This window comes from Neofelis nebulosa, chromosome 13, assembly GCF_028018385.1.
Source record: "Neofelis nebulosa isolate mNeoNeb1 chromosome 13, mNeoNeb1.pri, whole genome shotgun sequence".
NCBI classification, from domain to species: Eukaryota; Metazoa; Chordata; class Mammalia; order Carnivora; family Felidae; genus Neofelis; species Neofelis nebulosa.
The window spans coordinates 78,246,268-78,268,466 of NC_080794.1; the positions used below are offsets into that span (position 1 = coordinate 78,246,268).

A 22,199-nucleotide genomic window follows, 5' to 3' on the forward strand; every position below is an offset into this window, starting at 1 on the left:
GGACAGGGGCTCTTCAGACTTCACTGGCCTCCGTGGCAAAGGCTACGATGTGAAGCTCGAACCAGCACACCCCTGTCCCGCCTCTGGTGAGTCCACTGCTCGACCAGCCCTTCACGGGAGTTGGTGCCACTAGGACTCCCTGAGCCCCGGAGCCATCCAGACACTCCCTTACCCCCTACGACTCCTCGCCGGTGGGACTCACCACAGTCACGATGCAATGAGTGCTGTGTAATGCGTCTGTCTCTTCAAGTAAGAGGGAGGCGTGCACGAAACAGGGACCCTCAGCTTTGCTCACCTCCACCCAGCACCTAGCGTGGGCCCACGGGCGGTATGAATAAACGAGTGAATACTAACGAGATGTGAGAGGCTCAGAAGCCCACGCTCTGGCGTGGCCAGGTCTGGAGGTCTCTCTCACGCAAAAAAGCATCAGAACAAACGCCTGACTACTGAGAAAAGGCAGCCTGTCTGCTCCGGCCACAGGCACCACGACCTGAAACCCGACGACCGCGGTCTGCCCGCCTTCTGCCCAGTACTGTGAAATGTGTCCTGATGCTTGAAAACCGCTCCGTCTGGCCTTTCGGTTACACTGCATGACTTGGCCACCATCGACAGTGACTAACACACGACTCGGTCTTCTGTGGCAGTGGCGAGCGCACAGAGATGACCGGGAGACAGAGGAAAGCCACGCCGCGGTGAGGACGGATCCCTTTGTTTTGGCCTCAGTTTGACAACACCCTTGTCATTAGAAAACGCCAGGACACCTTCCATCAACCTGGACCACAGATCCGCCTCTTAGGACATCTGCTGCTGTGCTTCGGGAATCAACAGGGGATACAGTTCCCCCAGCGGTACCCGGTTTGACCTTCTCTGACCCAGACAATGCCTGAAAGACTGTGTGCACTAGGCACGGTCACGGGAGCGGAACCACTGCGCGAGACCTACGAGATTCACGACTGGAATGAGGCTTCAGGCAAGGGAGAGAGCGAGGCTGTCTGGGTAAGTCTGTGGCCTCTGCGTCCGACGCTGGACCTGAAGTCAGCGGTTCTGGCAGCTGAAAAGGAACATGGGTGAAAATTGACAAGAGACTGAGGACAAACCGCAGCTCTGTCTCTTTCGCAGTCTCCAAACCCCACGACGTAGACGACCTGCAGGAACCACACACGGACCTGGTCCAAAAGTTGGAAAAGCTGGAGGAGGAGCTGGGGGCCGCTGGGGAAACCGTGGGCCAGCTGCCACCACGTGCTAACTAGGGGACACTGCGCATGGACCGTCACGGCGTCTGCCCTCCGCGGACCTTCAGAGCCTTCGAAACAGAACAGAAATGACACCGGTGTCACTTCTGCCTTCTAAAGCTCAACGCGAATTTGTCTTGTGGCCCACGCTAACCTGGAAACAAACGGGCACGGGAATCCTAGGAAATGAAGCTCCAGCCTGGCTCGGCTGTTATGGCCCAAAAGCCACCACAGTCCGCAGGCCGGTCACCGGTCTGGCTCTGCCGTCTTGGGTCTGAGCCCACTGCTACGTGAGCCAGCCGGTCTGCTCGAGGCGTGAAGCTTCGCCTCCTCCTAAGTGAGCAGCTTCCGCCAACCCGTACTGACCTTCGGCACTTTCGGAGAACTACCGTGGATGTTTTCACGCCCGTGTGTGTCTGCAGGTGAAGGGGTGATGAACACACCCTAAAGAAAGCTTCTCGCATCGGCTGGAGGTGAAAACTTCCAGGAAATGCTCTCAGGCTTCCACAAGAGCAACAAGGGGATGTCGACTGAATCGAAAACTCAGAAACCTTGTGTGGTCGGGATGAAATTGGCCCGGAATTGTCTTAGTGCCTCAACTACAGATTGATTCATTATTAAGTCACCCGTTAGGCTACAACGTGAGAACTCCGTTGGTTATCAGCGTGGGCAGTTTCTCTGAATGTACGCACTGAGAGTCAGAGTAACTGATTTCTCATGGATAATGACCACTGACTTGGAATCCCAATGGGCTGAGGCCAAAAGGGGCTACGGCAGGCAATCATCGAGTCCAACTGGTCCTTTAATAGATGAGAACAATGAGTGTTGGAGGAGAGAACCTGGCCTACAATCACAGGGTTCGCCAACAGCAGAGGCAGTGCAAGAACCAGGAGCTTTCTCTCCTTTCCTGCTTCTTCCACGGTGCCATGCCGCTTACCAAAGGTGTCTTCTCTCAGAAACTGGACAGTAACGCCACAGGCTAATTTTGGCATGTTTACTGATTTCTTTCTCTCTGAATCCCTGTTTTCAGATGCCTCTTTCCGAGTCCATCCCTTCAAACTATCCTTTGCCTCCTTTCCCTTTGTGACTGGTACCTCCTCCGGGTTTGACACATTAGGTCTATTCCAGGTTCCCAAGGGGCGCTTCCCAGGACCCCTTCTGGAACGAGGGACCTTCTGCTCCAGCCTCATTGTGGCTCCATCCCCATCATGGGAAGGGCCAGAGTGTCATCAGTGACCGTGCCAAGAAACCAGGCTCTTGCTCTAGGCGGCCACAATGGCAAGTTCCAGCAAGTCAAAGCTCCTCCCCTAAGATAGGGGCATCTGGGTGGCTCAGTCAGTTAAGCCTCTGACTCTGGATTCGGGTTCAGGTCATGATCTCACGATCATGAGCTCAAGCTCCACGTGGAGCTCCGTGTTGGGCGTGGAACCTGCTTGGGGTTCTCTCTCTGTCTCTCTCTGTCCCTCTCACAGGCACATGCACACACACTCGCGTGCTCTCTCAAAATAATAAACGTTAAAAAAAAAAAAAAAGCTTCTCCCCGAAGGGAAAGGCTCAAGGGCTCAAAGGCAACAATCCGATAGGAATTGCAGTATACTATTATTCTGCTCACTTTGTCTGCTTTAATTCTTCATCCAAGGGCAAGGACCGCAAAAAAGGAATTAAAACTAAGTACTCATGAAAAGTATGGCAGCCTTTCTCCTGTGTGCTACAAAATCGCCAAATGTAAAACTTACATTTTCTGGGTGCTATAAAGTAAGACTAAAATCCTGTGGCGTTCAGGCTGAAAGGCATCGCTGACGTGAACTAGTCCAACCTTTTCATTTGTTTGACGAGGACACCAAAGAATAGTGCGTTAAATGATTTGTTCAAGGGCGCGTAACTTGTTACTAGCAGACACAGGATTAAAATCCTAGAATCTGGATTTCCTGGCCAGTATTCTTTTTCTTACCGTGACATACTGGTAGTCATTTATGATCCATTCAAAATATTTTCACGGGTCATTTTAGATGGTTTGCTCAAGAGCTATTTCAAGACAAAAAGAAAAACTGAAAAGCAAAATAAAAGCTCAGAGACAATGTAGCAATCTGTGCCGCTCCACGGAGCCGATGCCGGAGTGCACACAGCTCGGGTGCCCTTTTAGAAAGCAGCTACTGTTCCCCAGCTACAAGAGAGCCAGAATGTGGGGCCCGGGCGTGTGGGGGCCACTTGCTAGTCAGAGGAAAAGACCTGACTCCAAACCACACTGGTACCACAAAAACCTGAACGACTGTAAACAGCGTTGCCAAAACTGAACTTCCATAAAGGGACTCGGTGATTTCTCAGACTGTGTTACAAGAGACAAAGGAACAGCATTCTAATTTTCAAAAAGCACATCATTGTTTGCATTCAATGAAATTCCTTTCAAAAATCAACTTTCCACGTTCCAATTATATTCAACAACATTCTAGCTAACATTTCGGCTGCAATTCAAATTAACTAATGCCCCAAAGAGCCCTAATAGATGTGGTTCTGAGCTCAATTGAATACAATCAAAGCTCACGAAATGAAGGGGGAAATGCTTATTTCATGCAAATTCTGCATATCACTCAAGCTTAATTTTACTGATAATATAAAGGTGGGACATTTTGAACATTACAGTGAATGAAACTTTTAAGCGGTGAGAGTTATTTTATAAAATGCTACCTCTGAAAAGCTGATTGCCAAACAGTATAAAAATGGTTGGAGGCATAAATGCCAAGTTCATTTCTATTTCACTTCGGAGGTAACTATCTTTCAAATCGCAACAGCTGGACTATTTAACACAATCTGGTGAATCAAAGTCTAGTTCTTCTCTGGTCTCCCGGTGGGACGTCTGCATTAGTCCGTGGCAGCCGTCCAAAAAATGACGCACAGCCGGACGGTCTGAACGCTGCTGCGTTTACAATGAAAATGAATAAAGCTGCAATCGTATTTACCACCTCCAAGGACAGAAGACGGAAAGATTTAAATTTGTCTTTATAAAGTAGTTTCCTGGGAAAACTCCAAAGAGGAAGTCTGCTTTCTATTTTCCCGTGTGTAAAAATAAGAAGTCTCACTTTGTTTCTGGAGCCCTTTATACAGTTACTACAACCGTGAGCGGGAGCGGCTTTACAGGAGAGGTGGTTTTTAGTGTTTCTCTCAGATACCCTATTTGTTGGGGGATTTTAACACGCTTGTCCCAAATCTCCCCAAATGGTTTCAAACAGAAGGTGAGGCTGTCTGTCATTAGTACCAGTTTGAACACTTTCAAATGTAATGAAGGTAGAACAAAGCTGAATTCTTTCAGCTTTGTGTACTTTTCGAAACTCCATTTAGGCTCAAAGAATAGTTTTTCGATTTGGGTCGCCTGCTACCTGATGCAAAAGTAGATATAATTTTAAATTCTGAAAACAAAATTGATAAACAACGAAACAGCACCTTGGGTTTGAAAAGCTGACATCAGCTTCTGGATTGCCGATTTGCCCTAACCATCAACCAGAATTCCTTCTTACAGCAAAAGTAACAATGGCTGGCTGGGCAAAGACGTCCTTGTCCACACGGAGCCGTATTTTCTTCAGTGGAGTAAAGGCAGCACAGGCACATGGGGGCTCGGGTTCCATCCCAGACCGTGGGGCGCGCTACGAAGTCCTGGCCCGCTTCTTTTAATCCTAACGTGGGCTGGACCGTGGACATTCACAGATCCCGAAATGTCCTGGGCCCAGGGAGGCTCAGGAAACTGGGCCATTCTCACCAGCAAAATCAACACTGAGAAAGCATGAACCCAACATTGATTTCAGCTCAGGCAAAGATCCTGAAATGCGTGTGCTACTCTTTTGGGCTACTTTTTGAGCTTTTCGTAATTTTCCACAACTCTAAGTCACCATGAACAATCCATTTTTGATCCCAGCTATTAACAGGGAATGTTATTTAAAAGAAGTATCTTATTTAAGGAACATAAAGTCTTCTATAAAATTCACCATATATACCACTGGCTCCTCAAAAAAGCCAGCTGCATAAAATGCTTGCATTTTTCTAGGGGTGCAGAACAATATTTTTAATTTTTCAAATACTTTTCCTTAAATTTACCAAGTTATATACCTTGAACGCTCTTTTAAGATGGGAAGTCACAGTGCTACTTTTCATAGTTCTGTGACAAGGTATATTTCAAAGGAAATGTGTTTATCAGGTTTCAGAAGTTAAGTCAATGTATTCTTAGGTCTGAAATTGCATTTAACTTTTTAGCTGGCTACTTCTATTTGAAGAAATCAAATACCACCCCCCCCTCCACTGCCATCCATAAATAAAAGGAAACACAAAGGCTGCAGAGACTACTGAAAGATACTTAAAAAAAAAAAAACAAAACTGCAAAGCACCAAAGGCAATTTGGTTCTCTATGCAGAAATGATACATTTTATGCAAAGTCTCTTAAAATCACAGGTGTTTGCAACTGGAGGCAAATGTTAGGAGGCAATTAATTCTCTGGGAGAACTGAGAAGGGCTCAGGGGCATTTTAAGAGTCATGCTGAGATTTTACTGGACAGAATTTTAACGCTAGATGTATTACAGCCTGAACGATTAACCTGGAAGAAGTTGTTGTCTGTACGGCAAGTCAGAGCACTTGTAAGACAATGCTGACAGGCGGCCCTCTGGGCCGGTCCACAGGGCAACTCCTTGGGGCGGGGGGGGGGGGGGGGGGGGGGTAGGAAAAGAAGACAAGACCGCCAAGTGAGGGGATCTCCAACTTCCAGAACATCCAGTTGTTCTGCTAATTTTGTTGTTGAGACTTAATTATCCATGTACGGGCACACAAGGAGGACCTTTGTAGTCGTGCCTTGCCGAGCAGAGCCACTTCCTGCGGCGTGAGTACACAATTCGACGGCACTAAGATTACAGTTGAGGGCACAGCAAATCCTTTCATTGTGTAAGCGCATCGGATGAAGCAGTAACTTCCAGGCAGTTCATTCTGCTGGCCGGTGGTGTCTGCTCAGAAGCGAATGTTTACTAAGTACGAAGAAGGGGCCCCCATTCTTCTCCCCACCCCACCCCACGGCGCGCACACACATACGCACGTACGCACACGCACACGTACACAAAAGAAGGGAAAGAAGGAGAGGAGGCAATGATGGCGAAGGGTGAAGGGACAGGAAGAAAACCCACCCTTTCCCGCCACAGGGTCTGGAAGAACTTCTCTATTTTCCATTTGAACAAAATGTTGACCCAAGCCTCCCTCAAGGAATAGTTATGTGACCTGCCGAATGAATTTCCAGCTGAGATCAATATTTGAGACAAGAGCTTTATGCAAGGTTCCCTAAAAGGAAGAGTCTCAATTTCTATTTGGTAACAGATTTCAGAAGCTCAGATTTTCCAGCTCCAATCCAAAAAGGGCAGCGTCTTTCAACTTCATTTTTCTACATTAGTTTTACACTGGAAATAATGACATAAAACTGAAGAGACCAGCTAGAGGTCAAATGATGATAAAATCAATTTTACTTTTAATGTAAAACCTGAAAGGCAATTAGATTTTTTTTCTTTCATGGAAATGTTTGATCGCACTAACCAAGAGACATCTAAAATTTTATCTTTTATCATCTACCCTTTGCTATTTAGTTAATGGCTCAAACAAGATGAACTCTTACAAAAATAAATCTGTGTGGGGACAAAAGACACATGTATTTAGAGACACTGCAGATCTAGAAATTAAATGCAAATTACAATAAAAATGGTTTCATTGGCAACGGACATTTTTCTGCTGAAATTGAACTCCGGTCACCGCCCCACGGGTTTTTGTTTTTGAAATTCGTGTAGGGCACAGCGTGGCCTGTTTTGACCTCCCAAACAAAAAAGGCAAGCTAGCGGCCTTGTCTGGTGGTTGGAAAGTAGAAGAGCTTGATAAAGCTTGGACCTTTGGGGGAGATTGGGGTTTGAAAAGAAGCATGATGAGTGTGAGAGGCTTTAACTGGAAGAGTCTCTGGCGATTGTGGTTTTCACAGGATCTTTGAGAATGAGGGCCGAGAGATGAAGACCCAGCTATGAAATCGCTGCGAAGCACACGAATCACAATGGAACCTGAGTTCACTTTCACATGGGTTCTCCCCTTTGAAACGAGGTTTTGTAGAAGTAACTACATGAGATGAGATCGCATCTTTGAGGTTGACCGCCTTGCTTGGTTGGAACTGTCAGGACATTCACCTTCCTGAAAGTGATTACTAGGAAAAGTGAACACGGATGAATAAAAGCTCAGTACAGATGAGCAGGACCACCAGTAGACGAGACTCTCCAGAGACAGAGAGAAACAAGATGGCAAGAACACAAGATCTCGTGTTGGGCCTCTGCCTGGCTGTGATGCAAAACTCTTTTCTAAGCTCTGCCCAGCTCTTTGTCCCTACTGAAGGCCCACTTGTCCTGCCTCTCTTTACAAGAGAGATGTCCTAAAGGCACGATGTCCAATGGACACTTCAGCACAAACTCAAAGGAGCTAACCAGTTATTGACCAAAGATGGAGGTGTCTCAAAAAGGTACAGCATAAACTGAATTAAATTTATTTTGGGCTATAGAATGTATGTTTTTGAAACAACTGGATTCATAGTGATTCATCTTTGTATCACCATATTATCATTTAGTAAAACACCTTTCTAAACCAATGATTAGAGTCAGATTACTTTCAAGATTTTTGACTCCCTGGGAATAAACTATTCCTCAAAATGTCTGAAAATGTCAAAAAATAATTTAAAAAAAAGTATAAATGAAACTGATGCCAAAAACTAAAGCAGCTTGGGCTGGTTTTGTGATATGGTACTTTGCAAAATTTGTGAAGCTTGCCTCTTTACTGGACATTTGACACAAAAAACATTAAAAGGCTTTCTTTTTAACTACTCTTTAAGTCTCTGTGCTTATTCGGCTTGGCTCCCTTTTTCAGAATTATTTTACTGGCTAACACTTTCTTCCCCTGGGAAGAGGTACTGTAATTGATTAGGTTAGCCTTAGGAAGGGGTCGGGAAAGAGACGAACTACCTAGGAGTGTGTAGGGTCAAAGTGGCAGGATGGGAGTGTCACCGGGTCAATGGGGTGATTTAACTGCAGAATCACTGCTTCCGATAGAACACAATCTTATAGTCATTTTCTTCCCTCCATTCTTCAAGCTCGTCATACACTCAACACAGTAGGCTATAGTTCAAAAGCACGGGCTCTGGAGTCGGATACGAAACAGGTTCAAATGAAATCTGACCCGACTCTCGATTAGGAACAGAATTTGGGGCTAAGTGTTTGCCTCACCGAGCCTCAGTTTTGTCATCTGTAAAATGGAGATAGGTCCAATCTGTACATTTGGAAGAATTTAAAAAACACATGGAAGTATATGGCTTAATAGTCAGTGAAATACAAGTAATCACAGCAAAACCTCACGGAAGCAAAATTCCTAAGTCCAGAACCTCCAAAGTGGAACCGGGGGCCATGACCCATCGCCTCATCTGTAATCAACATATATATCCTGCCTGTAGCAATTAAAGTACTTCTCCTCTTGGACAGATATTATTATAATGTGAATATATGTATTAACATAGAATACATGTTATGAAGAATAACAAATATTAACTAAAAAAAAGAGAAAAAAATATACAGTGGAATGTTGTAGGCTTTTACCCCCAAAATGTTTTCCCGACTTACCTCACCCGCATCAAGAGCATTAGACTCCTGCTTTCTTTGATAATGGAGCTAACGTGTTTCAGGGCCTTCACACAGGATTAAAATGGAAGACGACTTCACCCATATCCAGGTACGCTGTGTCACATTAAAAATGTATACCTGTGCAGGGTGCCTGGGGAGGGCTCAGTCGGTTAAGCTCAGGTCTGACTTTGGCTCGGGTCATGATCTCACAGTCCGTGAGTTCGAGCCCCGCGTCGGGCTCTGTGCTGACAGCTTGGAGCCTGGAGCCTGCTTCGGATTCTGTGTCTCCCTCTCTCTCTGCTCCTCCCCCGCTCACGCTCTGTCTCTCTCTGTCTCTCAGAAATGAATAAACATTTAAAAAAATTAAAAATATATATACGTATATATACATCTGCAATTGTGGCAAACTGATGACTATTTCAAAAAATGAATCCAGCTTCAAAAGCCAGAGTCATTTCGAAACAGACACTGACCATACAATGGAGATTAAAATAGTCCTTGCCCACGTGAAATGCTAGCACTAATTCTCTTTTAGGACCAGCTATCCAATTTATCTCCTGTGTGATCATGTATCTCTAACCCAGGCAGGTCTGAAAGCATCTGGAACAACAGCCATAGGGTTCAAGTGAGTATGCTGATCCCCAAGAGTACTTCTCTGAAGGATAACTATCATTTAGACTTGGATTTGTAAATTCTGGTAAGGTAGTTTAAAAATTATTTTACAATCCTGGGTTTGTAGGTTTTACCATAAATCTATACTGAGGGACACGTTGCAGGCAGAAAATACATGCTTCCCTCTTGTTCCTTATCTTAACTGTGAACATCTTTGCTAAGCAACCACACCTGTGAGGACTTAGGAAAGCTAGAGCTTTTGGGGAGCTCTGGAGAGGGCCTACTCTACTTGTCTCAATCTTAGATGAGAAAACACACAACAGAAAGAAAACAAAACAGGCTGCGTGACCTTCCCGAGGAAACCTGGCCCAGTCAATAACGCAGGTGGTCCGGTATCTAAGCTCTGAACTCAACTCTGGCCCGTGATTCTGCAGCAATGGTCCAACATTACAATTTTAACGTAAGAAAAGAATTCACGGAGATGTTTTTCGTATATCGCGCAAGTCACATGACAACCCTACAAGGTGGGTGTTGTTACCCTCACTCTACACGTGCGGAAACAGGATCACGGGCTGAGTATCTTGTGTAAGGTCCTAAAGACCGCAAATGGCAAACCCAGTCGAGCTCCGGCTCCGGCAACGAACTGACGCTCCTCGCCACCCGGCGCACGCGTGGGAAGGCACAGGCTTAGAAAACCGACCGCACCGCGCTTCCCTGCTACGCCCTCCCCAGTCTCGAGGCTTCTCCAGGCGAAAATGCAAACCATCATCTCTCTGACCCTGTGAAACACTCAGCCCCTGGCCGCGTATTGTAGCTGCCTGAAAGTAATGAAACAGGTGCCTTTGAAAAAAATCTGTAATTTGGTGGGGTGCCTGGGTGGCTCAGTCGGTTGAGCGTCCGACTTCGGCTCGGGTCATGATCTCGCGCTCCGTGGGTTCGAGCCCCGCGTCGGGCTCTGGGCTGATGGCTCAGAGCCTGGAGCCTGCTTCCGATTCTGTGTCTCCTTCTCTCTGTGACCCTCCCCCATTCATGCTCTGTCTCTCCCTGTCTCAAAAATAAATAAACGTTAAAAAAAAAAATTTGAAAAAAAATCTATAATTTGGAATTTTCCCTGTCTTGTATTGACCACCCCACCCATAGATCAGCTTGAATCAATGAGTCTTACTGTACTTTTAACATGGTCAGATTACTCTGCCAAAAGAAAAGAGCATGAAAGCAAAAATCAGGTTTGTTGGCTGGTTGTGTATTTATGCATGTATGCGTTCCTTATTTATTTATTTTGCTTGGCCCCTCTTTACCCCTCATTGCATAAAGGGGGATTATTATTATTATTCCTGCCTGAATTAGAAGTAATCAGAATTGGGGCGCCTGGGTGGCTCAGTCGGTTAAGCGTCCGACTTCAGCTCAGGTCGTGACCTCACCGTTCGTGGGTTCGAGCCCCGCGTCGGGCTCTGTGCTGACAGCTCAGAACCTGGAGCCTGTTTCGGATTCTGTGTCCCCCTCTCTCTCTGCTCCTTCCCCACTTGCACTCTCTCTCTCTCTCTCAAAAATAAACATTAAACAAATTTTTTTTAAAGAATCAGAATTAATGAAATTCAAATTTGCTATTAGATTCAAGATATTATTACCGGATAGTATATACTTATTAGAAATAATTAACAGGACACAAATATTTCTAAAGCTATTATTAAAATAGAAATAATCAGGCTTCTCTAAGTCTTGATTATCTTTTCCTTTCTTTTTCTTCTTTTTTCTTAAAAATAATAAAAAACCCTTGCTCTGCTTAGGCTGGTGACAAGAATGTTAATTTTAATGAATCCTTGCAATTAAGTATTAAAGCTATCCCTTGCCATCCCATCCCATAAGGCCCTAGGAAATAAATCCATATATTTCTGGCACTATAATTTACCGGACTGGAGTTACTCAATTATTTGGAATACACATATATGTTGATTTTCGGAATTTATTGAAAGAAAAAAAAAACTTTCCAGGAATAGCTTGGTGTTACAATTTTCTGATCAAGTGAGGATCTTACACAGAAGACACCTTTGTTTCTATTCTTCTAAAACCCTTCTTAGTAGGTTTTCAATCCTTCCTGTCCACCTTAGGCCACAGAAGTGAGCACAGCTGAATCTTTCTTTTATAACTGGGCATGCTCTTGTCTCTGCTAACTTGATCTTATGTAGGTACAAAGATGCAGAAGTTATACAAAATTGAGCTGACTGGAAATGACCCCTGAGCACTTAAAAAAAATGTTAAAAAAGACAAGAAGTCAACCATAGAGAAACAAAAATCTCTCATATTTAGCCTGTGTGTTTGTGGGGCTGCTGAGTAAGAGGGGGTTGCTGGTTAAGGGAGTATCCTAATTAATTGATATTCTGCTGCTCTAGCAATACTAAAAATGGACTCATTTGTTCATTTGTCCAACACGTATATACAGAATTTCCAGAATTCTCCCAGGTGTTTGAGATATACCAGTGGACAGACCAAACAAACAAACAAACAAACAAACAAAAACCAAAAAAACAAAACCAAAAAACTCCTACCCTCACAGAGCTGACATTCTAGCAGGGGAAGAATGGAGTATGGTGAGGGGAATCAGAGTTTAGAGGAACAGGAGGTACAGTTTTGAACGGGGCAGTCAGGGTAGGCCTTATTGAAAAGATGACATTAGGGCAAAGAAATGATGGAGATGAGACAGCATGGCAGGTAGCCATGGGGGCAGGACACGTAGGGCAGAGGGGACAGCAAAAGCAAAGGGCTAGGGGGAAGAGATACCCAGCCAGAGAGGTCAAAGGAGAGGGAGGGCGGGGGGGGGGGGGGGCGGTCAGGGTGGGAGGGACCGGGTGTGTGTGTAGGGGTGAGAGCGAAAGAGAAAACGTATGTATCAGAGGATAGTGTGATTGTTTTCCTCCCTTGACCTTGATTCCCCATCAAGAATAGAAAAGGCCATTAGGCTGAAACACCACGGTAGTTTGGCCACGGATCAAAATAAAAATGCAATTATTAGAGACGAGACAGTTTTGGATTTCACTTTTGGATTGCTGATCCGATTTTCAGGTGCTTTGACAATGTGGGTCAATGAGATGAGACAATGTGGTTACCTCTACCTTATGGTTGGGATAACAGAGCAAACTTATTAGTCGAAGCCAGACAGAAAATAACCCTTCTCATTCCTGGCAGCCAGACCAGTTTCCGGGAATCCTGATAAATCACATGAGCTTTTGCTTTTAAAGCTTACACGCAACTACATTAAGTTAAACTTCTTTCGCTCATTTAAAAAAAAAAAACAAACAGACCTAGGTTTAAACATAAATGAAGTGTGCCTGTCTGCGAAGTGAATAATTACCATGTACATGCGCAAAATCGTCAGATTCATTTGGATAGCCTAATTATACTCGAGACACAGATTTTTCAGAAAGGCGCTCTTCCTTGCTAAATGACTATCAATATGAAAATACATCGCATTAGTTATTTCAGCTAAAGAATGTCAAGAACTGAATAATCAAGCATTAGGTTACAAAGTTTAAAAGTTAATACAGCCGCACAGAGTATTTGTATTAGTGCTTTAAGTAGCTAAATTAAATTGAAATGTGTCTCTTAAGCAGTCATTGAAATAAATTGAGCTTCACTTAGGCCTTTATGGCATCTAACAACTGTGTCTGTCAACACACGGATCCTTTTCACTGTCAATTCAACACACATTTTGCAGACCTTGGGCCTGCAATTATTTCATCTCCTTTCTTGGAAATGTAATTTCCACTTACTTTTGGAGAATAAAAGACAGACAAAAGGAGGAAGGAGTTGCAGGATTTTCTGATTAAGATTATCTGTATAAAATGGTAAAGGGAAAAAACAAATCTATACGCGCACGCTGAAGCACATCTCAGCAACCAACCTGTCTCGGCCAAATTGCTTTTGTGTCTGGATATTGGTTCAAATGCAGCCAGACTGTTGATGTCAAATCAGGTGTTGAACAAATTTAATAGGAAAGATGAAGAATGAATATAGATCATCTTTTTGCTGGAAGAGTTCAAATGACCCCAGTCAAAAGAAAGGAAACACATGACCGCAGGAGAAAGTGTGCTTTTAATTAAACACAATGAAATGAGATAAAACTGTAAATCGGCAAAGAAGTCCATTCATTCCAAAAGAGGGGGGGAAAAAGTTAATCGTGCCCGGCGAGAGCAACACAAGAGTGGAAGAAAATACCAGTTGGCAAAAATAGACCTAAATTGAATTTCCACTTCGTTTGTCCAGGCTTCGCCTTTTACACCAGGACAGGTACAGCTACGGAAAAGGGTTCTTTCTCTCCTGATGGGACAGGAAATCCGAGGTTTCCATTAACCACGATTACAATATTCGGCTGACCTGATCTGTCTCACCTCTTCCTTTTCTTCAAGTGGCAAACCAGCTGACCGTCTGGCAAGAGAACTACAGCAAAACTAGAGGAATTCCGAGAAGAGCTTGCCTTTGCTGTAAGACACACGGCCCCTCCGCCGGATCCGTCCGCAGCACACTGAACAGCAGGATTTACTCTTTGGCAGGGTGCCACTTTCAGAGCAAGTCTGCAGAGATCACTCTTTACATAGGATCTCTTCACTCTCGAGAGGGAACCATATTTAAGGCACACCGTTGACTGAGGACCAGAAAATAAGGTTCTAAAAATGTCCCCTTCAAAGTACACGTGAAGAGGATATCTACCACCTCCTGGAAGATCTAGCATCTTCCTCGACGGCTCAGAAATCATTAAGAGGGATGATCCAAGCATTTCATCCTGGAAGAATGATTTAAGCTCCTTGGGACACCGAATAATTCGTCAACTCTCTGTGCAGAAGAAGAACCGGGTTGCCAAACCAGTTGAGGGGAAGGGATTCTCTGGACACGTATCTGCTCTGGATCAGAATAAGACCTCTGAGCAAGGAGCCTAGAATCACAAGTTGGCTCATCAAACGGAGGAAGGAGAGTGGTTACTGCTAACTCAACCCAAATCTCTCTGAAGGGGAATAAAGCAAAGTAACACACAGTTAAGTCATCACAGATTCTTCTACACACTTACTTAGTAAAGAGCATCATTACTTACTGAAATGTGACCTTGGAACTTGTACATCCTTCCAATTTACACGAGCCTTCACCTGGCTCAGGTGTTGGGGGGGACGGACTGTTGAATTCTGCCTCCAGAGTTTTCTTGTTCAAGGCTGTTTTTGTTACACTGGATACAGAACCCAACACTGGCATGGATTTGGACTCTGAGGTGGCTAATATCCCGGTTGGACCTTAAAACCAAACACATACCTCAAGTTTAATAATTCTGTGCAATGCTTATTAATCTGGTACTGAAAAACAGATTAGCCGAAAATCCCTCAGGAAGCGAGAGGCCAAGTTTTGTTTAAAATTTCGAGAGCATGCAGCAAAACGTTCCTATTAGGAGTTTGCTCTGCTTTCGTGGTACTACTGCTTTTCAGGGCACCAGGACCACGCTGAGAAATTATGTCCAGGCCTTTAAGAAAGCACAAAACCCCAGGCCAGGGTTCCCTCACTGACCAGAGTCCTTATTAATACCGGAATTGTGAAAACTCTTTTCTTCTCAGAGCATGGCTTTCTGACAGCCCTACTTGAACCATTTGGCCTCTCAAGAGTTAATTCTTCCCCAAACTCAGCTCTGCGTTTCAAACAGCAAATGGAACAACGTCAAAGGCTCTTTTTAAAAGGCTCATGGAAGCTCCTTAAGCATTAAACGGCTTTTATGAACATTTTTCATTTTAATGTGATTGAGAAGTAAGTGGATTTATTTCCTGTTAAAATACAGACACAGGATTCTAAAAATTAGGTGGCAAAGAGGTTGGCTGTTTACCTCTCGGATTCTTCTGCTCTTTGGGACAGGATTAAATGACTACAACAGTGCTTGTTCCTGAAATTATTGGCGTACCAATCCAAAACTCCCGGGCACCGGAGCAAAGTTCTCTCATTATCTGTTTTCTACTCTCAGTTAGAAAGATACTATCCTAGCCAGCTTTTTTCAAAGCAAGATTCTAATATGTCTTTCTTGAAACCTCAGAAGAAATCTTTGTAAGACAAGAAGATTTATGTAATCAGTCACAAATGTACAGATAAAATTAGAACTTCTAAAAATTAAGCTAGAGGACAACCTGCATGCAAGGTGTCACTGAAAAGAGGGCAAAACTTGGGAGGGGTCTCATCTTCCTGAAGCCACGTCAGATCGTCTCCTAAAAGGGTAAGTGCTAGCAGGGACCATCCAGAACGCTAGCTGGTTTCTGGTCATTAATATTAGGCTCCGGAATTTTATTCTCACATTTACATACGAATGAGTCTCAGGTATTCCAACAGTATAACCTATCAACTCCAAAAATGAAGTTCTGATTTGAAAAAACCCCCTAAAGAGTGGCTGCGAGACTGTTCCGCCATCCCGTTGCTGTACCTCTGATGGCCTCGCTCCTTGTGGGAGACACAGACCCCCTCTGGTCTAAGGGAAAGCCTCCGTTCCCAAAGCACTGGGTGTCTGTCTTCCTCATTTATTTCCACTACACCATCTGGGCAGACAAGCTTGTGACGTTACTGAATACCCTGATTCAAGCTGTGCCAAGCCTCCAGGTGCATGGGGATGTGCAAGTGAAGACAGAAGAGTGGCAAGATCAAGAAGGAGCCCCAAAATAAAAATACGAAGGTGAATTCGAGATTGGCTTCTGAGCCACTCTGTTCTGCCCTTGGGTAGTTGCTGACTACAACGCTAGACAGCTTTAAACGATCCGTCCTCGTAGGAAAGCAAGATCTGCTTCTGAATACCCCGATGCCTGCTGCCGCTTCTGCAAGTGAAGCCAGCTACAAACGATGGAGCGTGGGTGAGCTGGGCCACAGCTCCTGTTCTTTCTTACGTATGGAAAAGAAATAAAGAAAAATCCATAATGTTTAACATTATTATCACGGCATCCTGTTCAAGCTGCCCAATGTTTTCCAAGAGGCACTTGCTGCCCTTTGAAATGTCAGCTTGGCAGGCCACGAGTCTTGAAAGTATCAGTTCGGTCTGATAAAAGAAACTCTAAAGAAAAAGGCGCGTCACTGGTCCCTGAGGGAGAGACCAACTATCCTGGGATCCGAGGTCTGCAAAGCTCTGGCCGCCCCTGCCGCTCCCATGCTTCCTCTCTCCACTCTGGGACCTCACATTAGCTTTCCCGTAAGCCTTTGTGTACAGAAGGAAAGCTGCTCAAAAGAGTCACACGTACCTGAAGCCATAAACCTATCAAATTCATCTCTGTAATGTGCTCCCACCGTGCAGCACGCAGCAAGCAACTGTGCTAAGTTTAGCTTCTCGTTCCCTCTCTACAATCCCCTCCTGGATTTTCACTTTGTCATTCCACGACCCTTATACAGAGACGTATCTGGTAAATACCTCTTCCAATTTGATGCTAGAAAAACATCAGCACCATTTAAAAAAGAAAAAGGATGAGTTCTTTTCTAGATGATAGAGTTTGGAGGTTTGTTTCCTCTTCCCACTGGCGCTTTTGTTTTTGCTTTGGCTACTAGGGAGCTCAAAAGAAAATTTCTGCTCATTTACAAGTCTCTCTCCTCAATAGGATTCCTCTCCACTCTGCCAATTACAGAGTTCTTGTTTTTCTATCCAAATACTGATGATTCCATTGACTCTATGCCTTATTACAACACTCCTCAAATGATACATTGAATATTTATATATTCGTGGAATAAAATAAGTAAAATGAAAGATTCTCACATGGCTATACAATGTGTTCCTACCTTTCTTTGTCCAGTCTTTGAAATATTCAAATTCCCATAGTGACTAAAATGAAAATGTTTGTCTCTCTCATTGAAAACTAACTTTGAAATAGTGCTGCACATTTGACTAAGTTCGTGAGTGAAGTAGGAATGCTTCCGTGGGGACAAAATACAAAATGTAAATGACTGAAAACAAAAATTGGATCCACAAAGTCCTAAAAAATCACGATGTCTATCTGGAATACTTCAAGGATGAAATGTCAGAAGAAGTGATTGTCACAAAATGAATAACGATTCATGGTGGAGGCTGCTAAATGCTTATAAAGCAATTCTAAGAAAAAAAAAAATCTCCTACAGCATCCTTTAATGTCCCTGAGAGGGGGTTGTTCTGGGGGCGGGGGGAGGGGGGGAGCGGGGAGAGAATTCTTGCAGGATATTAACAGCAGAATTTCCAGACCAAACTAAAAACTGAACGGCTGAATTTTTTTTTTAAGAGGAAAACAGATCTAATCTTTTTATAAGAAAGGTTTGGCTGGTATTTTATGCTGCTTCCAGTTCAAGGAACAAATTTACTAAATTGTTTGAGTAAAATCCCTACGTGGAAACTAGACCTTGATTATCAAAAACCCCAATCCTTCCTGTTCTAGCAACTTAAACTTGGTGAACATGACTCAGTGCAGGTTTAAACTGTCACAATGGACCAAATAGAGTTGACTGAATGGAGTCTAAAAGGTTCAGCCCATTAGCCACGGTGGCTGGTTAATGCTACTTTGGGGTAGTTTTTCAAAGCCAGCCTCCTGGCCACAAGGGAAAAACCTCATACAGGTTTCTGCTAATTCCCGTGACCAAGCTGATGGAAAAAACCGGAAGACACACACAGTTAGCCTTGAGGTCTCACACGTGCATACCGTGACACAAAGGCAGCCTGTGAGCTCCAGGCTCGCTCAGATGGTCGTTTCTAGTTGGTGACAGAGCCAAAATGCGTCGTCCACCCGGTTCGCAGGCAGAGACAGCAAACAGAACGGATCTGAAGGCTAAAAATGACGCTTGTGCATTTGTAACTGATGCGTCGTGACTACCCTTATTACTGACTCTCCTGCGCTGTCTCTGGGCCACGCAAGCTACTCGGCACTCGTGTACTGACTGACGAACTTGATGCTTAGAATAACACTATGGGGTGGCGCTTTTATTTCCCTCATTCCACAGATGAGGAAACCGAGGCACAGAGAAGTTGAGCAATTTCCCGGCCAGCCGCTCGCCAACAGCAGAGCGAGGACTCCTTCCCGCTACACTGTTGCCAAAGCCCATCCTGAATATCTTCATACCGGGGTATCTTGCGTGAAGCAAGCCCGATCTCTAAAACCCTGATTACCTACAAACAGACAATGTACACACGCACCAAAAAGCGAAAACACACCAGTTCTTATGGGATATCCGTAAGTACCTCTGCCCATCCGATACTTCTCACTCACATTAAAAACAATTTAATAATTATAAAAAGAGCATTTCGTGTTACAAAGAGGCTTAAAGGAGAATGTTTCCGAGAGGAAGGGTAGAGCTGCGGAGAATTCAAACCAGCTTACTACTGCTATCTGCTTCTGCTGTCACCTTTCTGCGACGCAAAATCCTCTCTAACTCAGTCTCACTGTTTTCAGTGGCAAGGGATTTTAAGCTTCTTGAACTAGTGGATTTGTTAAGTGTCCCCTAAAGTGAAAAAACAAAAACAAAAACAAAAACAAAAAGGTTAATGGCTTCATAACAATATACAGAAGAATACAAAAATCAAACCAGCAAAACATTACCAGAAATTGAATGGAATTAGGAAACGGAATGAATTTGTTGTATTCACGTATATTCTTTTCCCCGTGTGTGTATCTTCAACGACACACAGTGTTGGATCGTTTAAGAAGATGCTACTGAGGATGTAAGATGTCAGCTTTCACATCGAAAGAACAGGACGAGATGGGCTAACTAGGAAACTCGGCGGGGGGAGGTGCCCGCACATCGATGAGTAAGAGGCGGGTGTGTGTTGATCCATCGTGTGGAGAGAAGCACATATTGAACTCACCTGAGAAGGTTTTCTTGCTACAGCAGCCACGAGCTGCTGAACCCGAATCCTTGCGGCCCTGAAAAAGTGTGGCTGAGTCTTCAGAATGGCCCTGGCTCCACAAGTGGTGGCAATGGTGTCGTGGCCGCCAGAGGAGGCACGTGGTGCTCTCCCGTGGCCTAGAGCCAAAGAAGCACTGCCCTGAGACACCTTGACTTCATTGTGAAAGAGGAGAGGTTACAATGACACAGGGAAGCAAGGAAGGGCCCGGCATCGCCATCCCACATTCCTAACAGAGGAGGCAGCGGAGATGTCACTCAGGGCCCAGAAGACGCCGAAGGAGACAAGAGATGCTGCGAAGCTGTGTGCCTGCTGAAATTGGTTCTGACTTCCAAGGCAGCAGAGAAAGACCCAGGAGGTGGTTCCCTGCCCCGGCTCCTCTGGGAAGCGTGCTACGGAGGGAGGACTATGGCTTTCTATGTCCCGTTCCCAGTCACGTGTTTGCACAGAGCACTGGGTGACATAATTCACACCTCGTGTGTAAGGATTCAGCACCGCACCCTTACCGGGGGCCCGTTTCCTTTCATAAGAAATGCCCTTCCTTAGCTGGGCCACGTGCTTGGCGGGAAAAAAAAGCCAGGAGGATCCACAATCTTTGCATCGCAACAGATCAGAACCTCAGGTCTGGCATAGCTCGCCAGGGCCGGTGGGAGCTTTTGCCCACCAAGGCCACCAACGGGGCTGGCCTTTGTCACCTCAGCCTTCATTCTGCTCCTGCCCCCTTCCAACTTCCTGAAGGATTCTAAGAATTCTACTGGCTAAAAACGGTTAACTCATGTTTCTTCTTTGGCCTATAAAACAAAAAAAGTAGCTTGTAAAATTAGGTAGGTACAAATCTCACATGATATAGGTTATTATGTTTTGTTTAGAAAGGTTTCTCCCCTAACTGGGTAAAGCCATTGAAAAGCAGCCTGATGGGGCTGGGGGGGAGTGACTTACAAGATGAGGAGATGTTACTCTTTCGCTATCAGCTGCCCAGCTAAGAGTAATGTGTAAAATACACATGTAAAATAAGGCTTATATTGTAATCAAGCATATGATACCTCCCCCCTCCCCAAGAAGTATCTCTTTCTGCTTTTCCTTTATTGCAAAAATTCACCTATAAATATACTCAAAGGAAAAATCATGTTACATGGAACCCTGTAATAGCTTATTTTATAATTTAAAAAATTAGATGATGTGGTTTGTTTATTTCACAGTTAACAATGCAGAACCGCACCTACTCATGGAAGAGTTAAATAGTACAATAGGATCAATACCGACAAGGTAAAGAAAATAGAACAAAAGGCAACTAAGATAAATTTGAAAAAAAAAACATATTAGAAAAACTATTCCCAAATCATGCATTACAGGTTTTAAAAACTTACCAGCTGTACATTTGTAAATAGATTATTTGAAAAATATAGGGCCATTAGTACTAAAATAACTGATGAAACTGTTACATCGTTTGAATGTCAAGAACAGTCTTTAATTTTCCCAGAGGCTCGAGTTAATTCAAGAAAAAGATATGTGTTGGGGCGCCTGGGTGGCGCAGTCGGTTAAGCGTCCGACTTCAGCCAGGTCACGATCTCGCGGTCTGTGAGTTCCAGCCCCGCGTCAGGCTCTGGCCTGATGGCTCGGAGCCTGGAGCCTGTTTCCAATTCTGTGTCTCCCTCTCTCTCTGCCCCTCCCCCGTTCATGCTCTGTCTCTCTCTGTCCCAAAAATAAATTAAAAAACGTTGAAAAAAAAAATTAAAAGAAAAAAAAAGAAAAAGATATGTGTCGGGGCGCCTGGGTGGCTCAGTTGGTTAAGCCTCCGACTTCAGCCCAGGTCATGATCTCACAGTCCGTGAGTTCAAGCCCCACATCAGGCTCTGTGCTGACAACTTGGAGCCTAGAGCCTGCTTCAGATTCTGTGTCTCCCTCTCTCTCTGCCCTTCCCATGCTCATGCTGGCTCTGTCTTAAAAATAAATACAAACATTAAAAAAATTTAAAAAAAAAGAAAAAGAAAAAGATATGTGACTGTGTACATATATGCACACATACACCTTGCAAGGATATCTTTTAAGGAAGAATTTCTCTCTCACAATATTCTCTCTTTTTTATTTGGATAACAGCATTAATCCCCCAAATTCTGTGGTGAGCTACCCTCTCATCACACCTGATACTGAAAGGTTCTGTTTTCCAAGTTCTAATCTTTGAATCTCAAAACTTTTTTCTCCATCCACTGACTGATGTGACTGACTCAGCTAGTATGGGAGTGAACTTGAAATATGCAGACACTTAGGGAGGAAAGAAAGATGTCTACATGATTCTCAACTGGAATGACCAAGGAGCTCAGCTAATAAAGTACCAAGATTGTCTAAATTATCTATTTATGTTATTATCATAAAGTCTGAGAATCAGAAATTAACTTAGATACCATATGGTACACAGAATTCCTTCCACTTTACAGAAAAGAGAATTCAAACTCAGTGAGCCTTGGGGTTTGGGCCAGGCCCCACAGTAAGTCAGTGACAGGGCTGGACGTGAACGCAGGTCTTCTGATTCCCAAGCCAGCGTTCAATCCTAGTCCCCATGTTGGTTAAATGTTCATGACACTGACTTATCTAAGTGTTGGTTGACAAAATCAACTATCCAATAATTCCTGGGTACTCTGAAAAACTGAAAAGTGCCTGGGAAAAACCTGAAAGAGAATTTCTTAGAAGTTGTTCTTGTTTAGGGGCACCTGGGTGGCTCAGCTGGTTGAGTGTCCGACTCTTGATTTTGGCTCAGGTCATGATCTCACAGTTTGTGAGTTCAAGCCCCACGTCGGGCTCTGAGCTGGCAGTGCGGAGCTTGCTTGGGATTCTCTGTC

At 44.3% G+C, this 22,199-nt stretch overlaps 1 protein-coding gene across 3 annotated transcripts in view; it reads right to left on the reverse strand.

Annotated features, from left to right (window-relative positions):
* Positions 1 to 22,199, reverse strand: part of SHTN1 (shootin 1) — a 103,191-nt gene that overhangs the window by 2,613 nt on the left and 78,379 nt on the right. For 2 of the 3 annotated variants that reach the window (XM_058697889.1, XM_058697888.1), the window contains 2 exons: positions 18,839 to 18,959; positions 14,590 to 14,782 (listed from right to left, as the gene is read on the reverse strand). The exons of the other annotated variant lie outside the window; for it this stretch is intronic. In XM_058697889.1, coding sequence (XP_058553872.1) covers positions 14,590 to 14,782; positions 18,839 to 18,959 — 314 coding nt within the window. The remainder of the gene's footprint in view (positions 1 to 14,589; positions 14,783 to 18,838; positions 18,960 to 22,199) is intronic. 3 annotated transcript variants of the gene reach the window in all.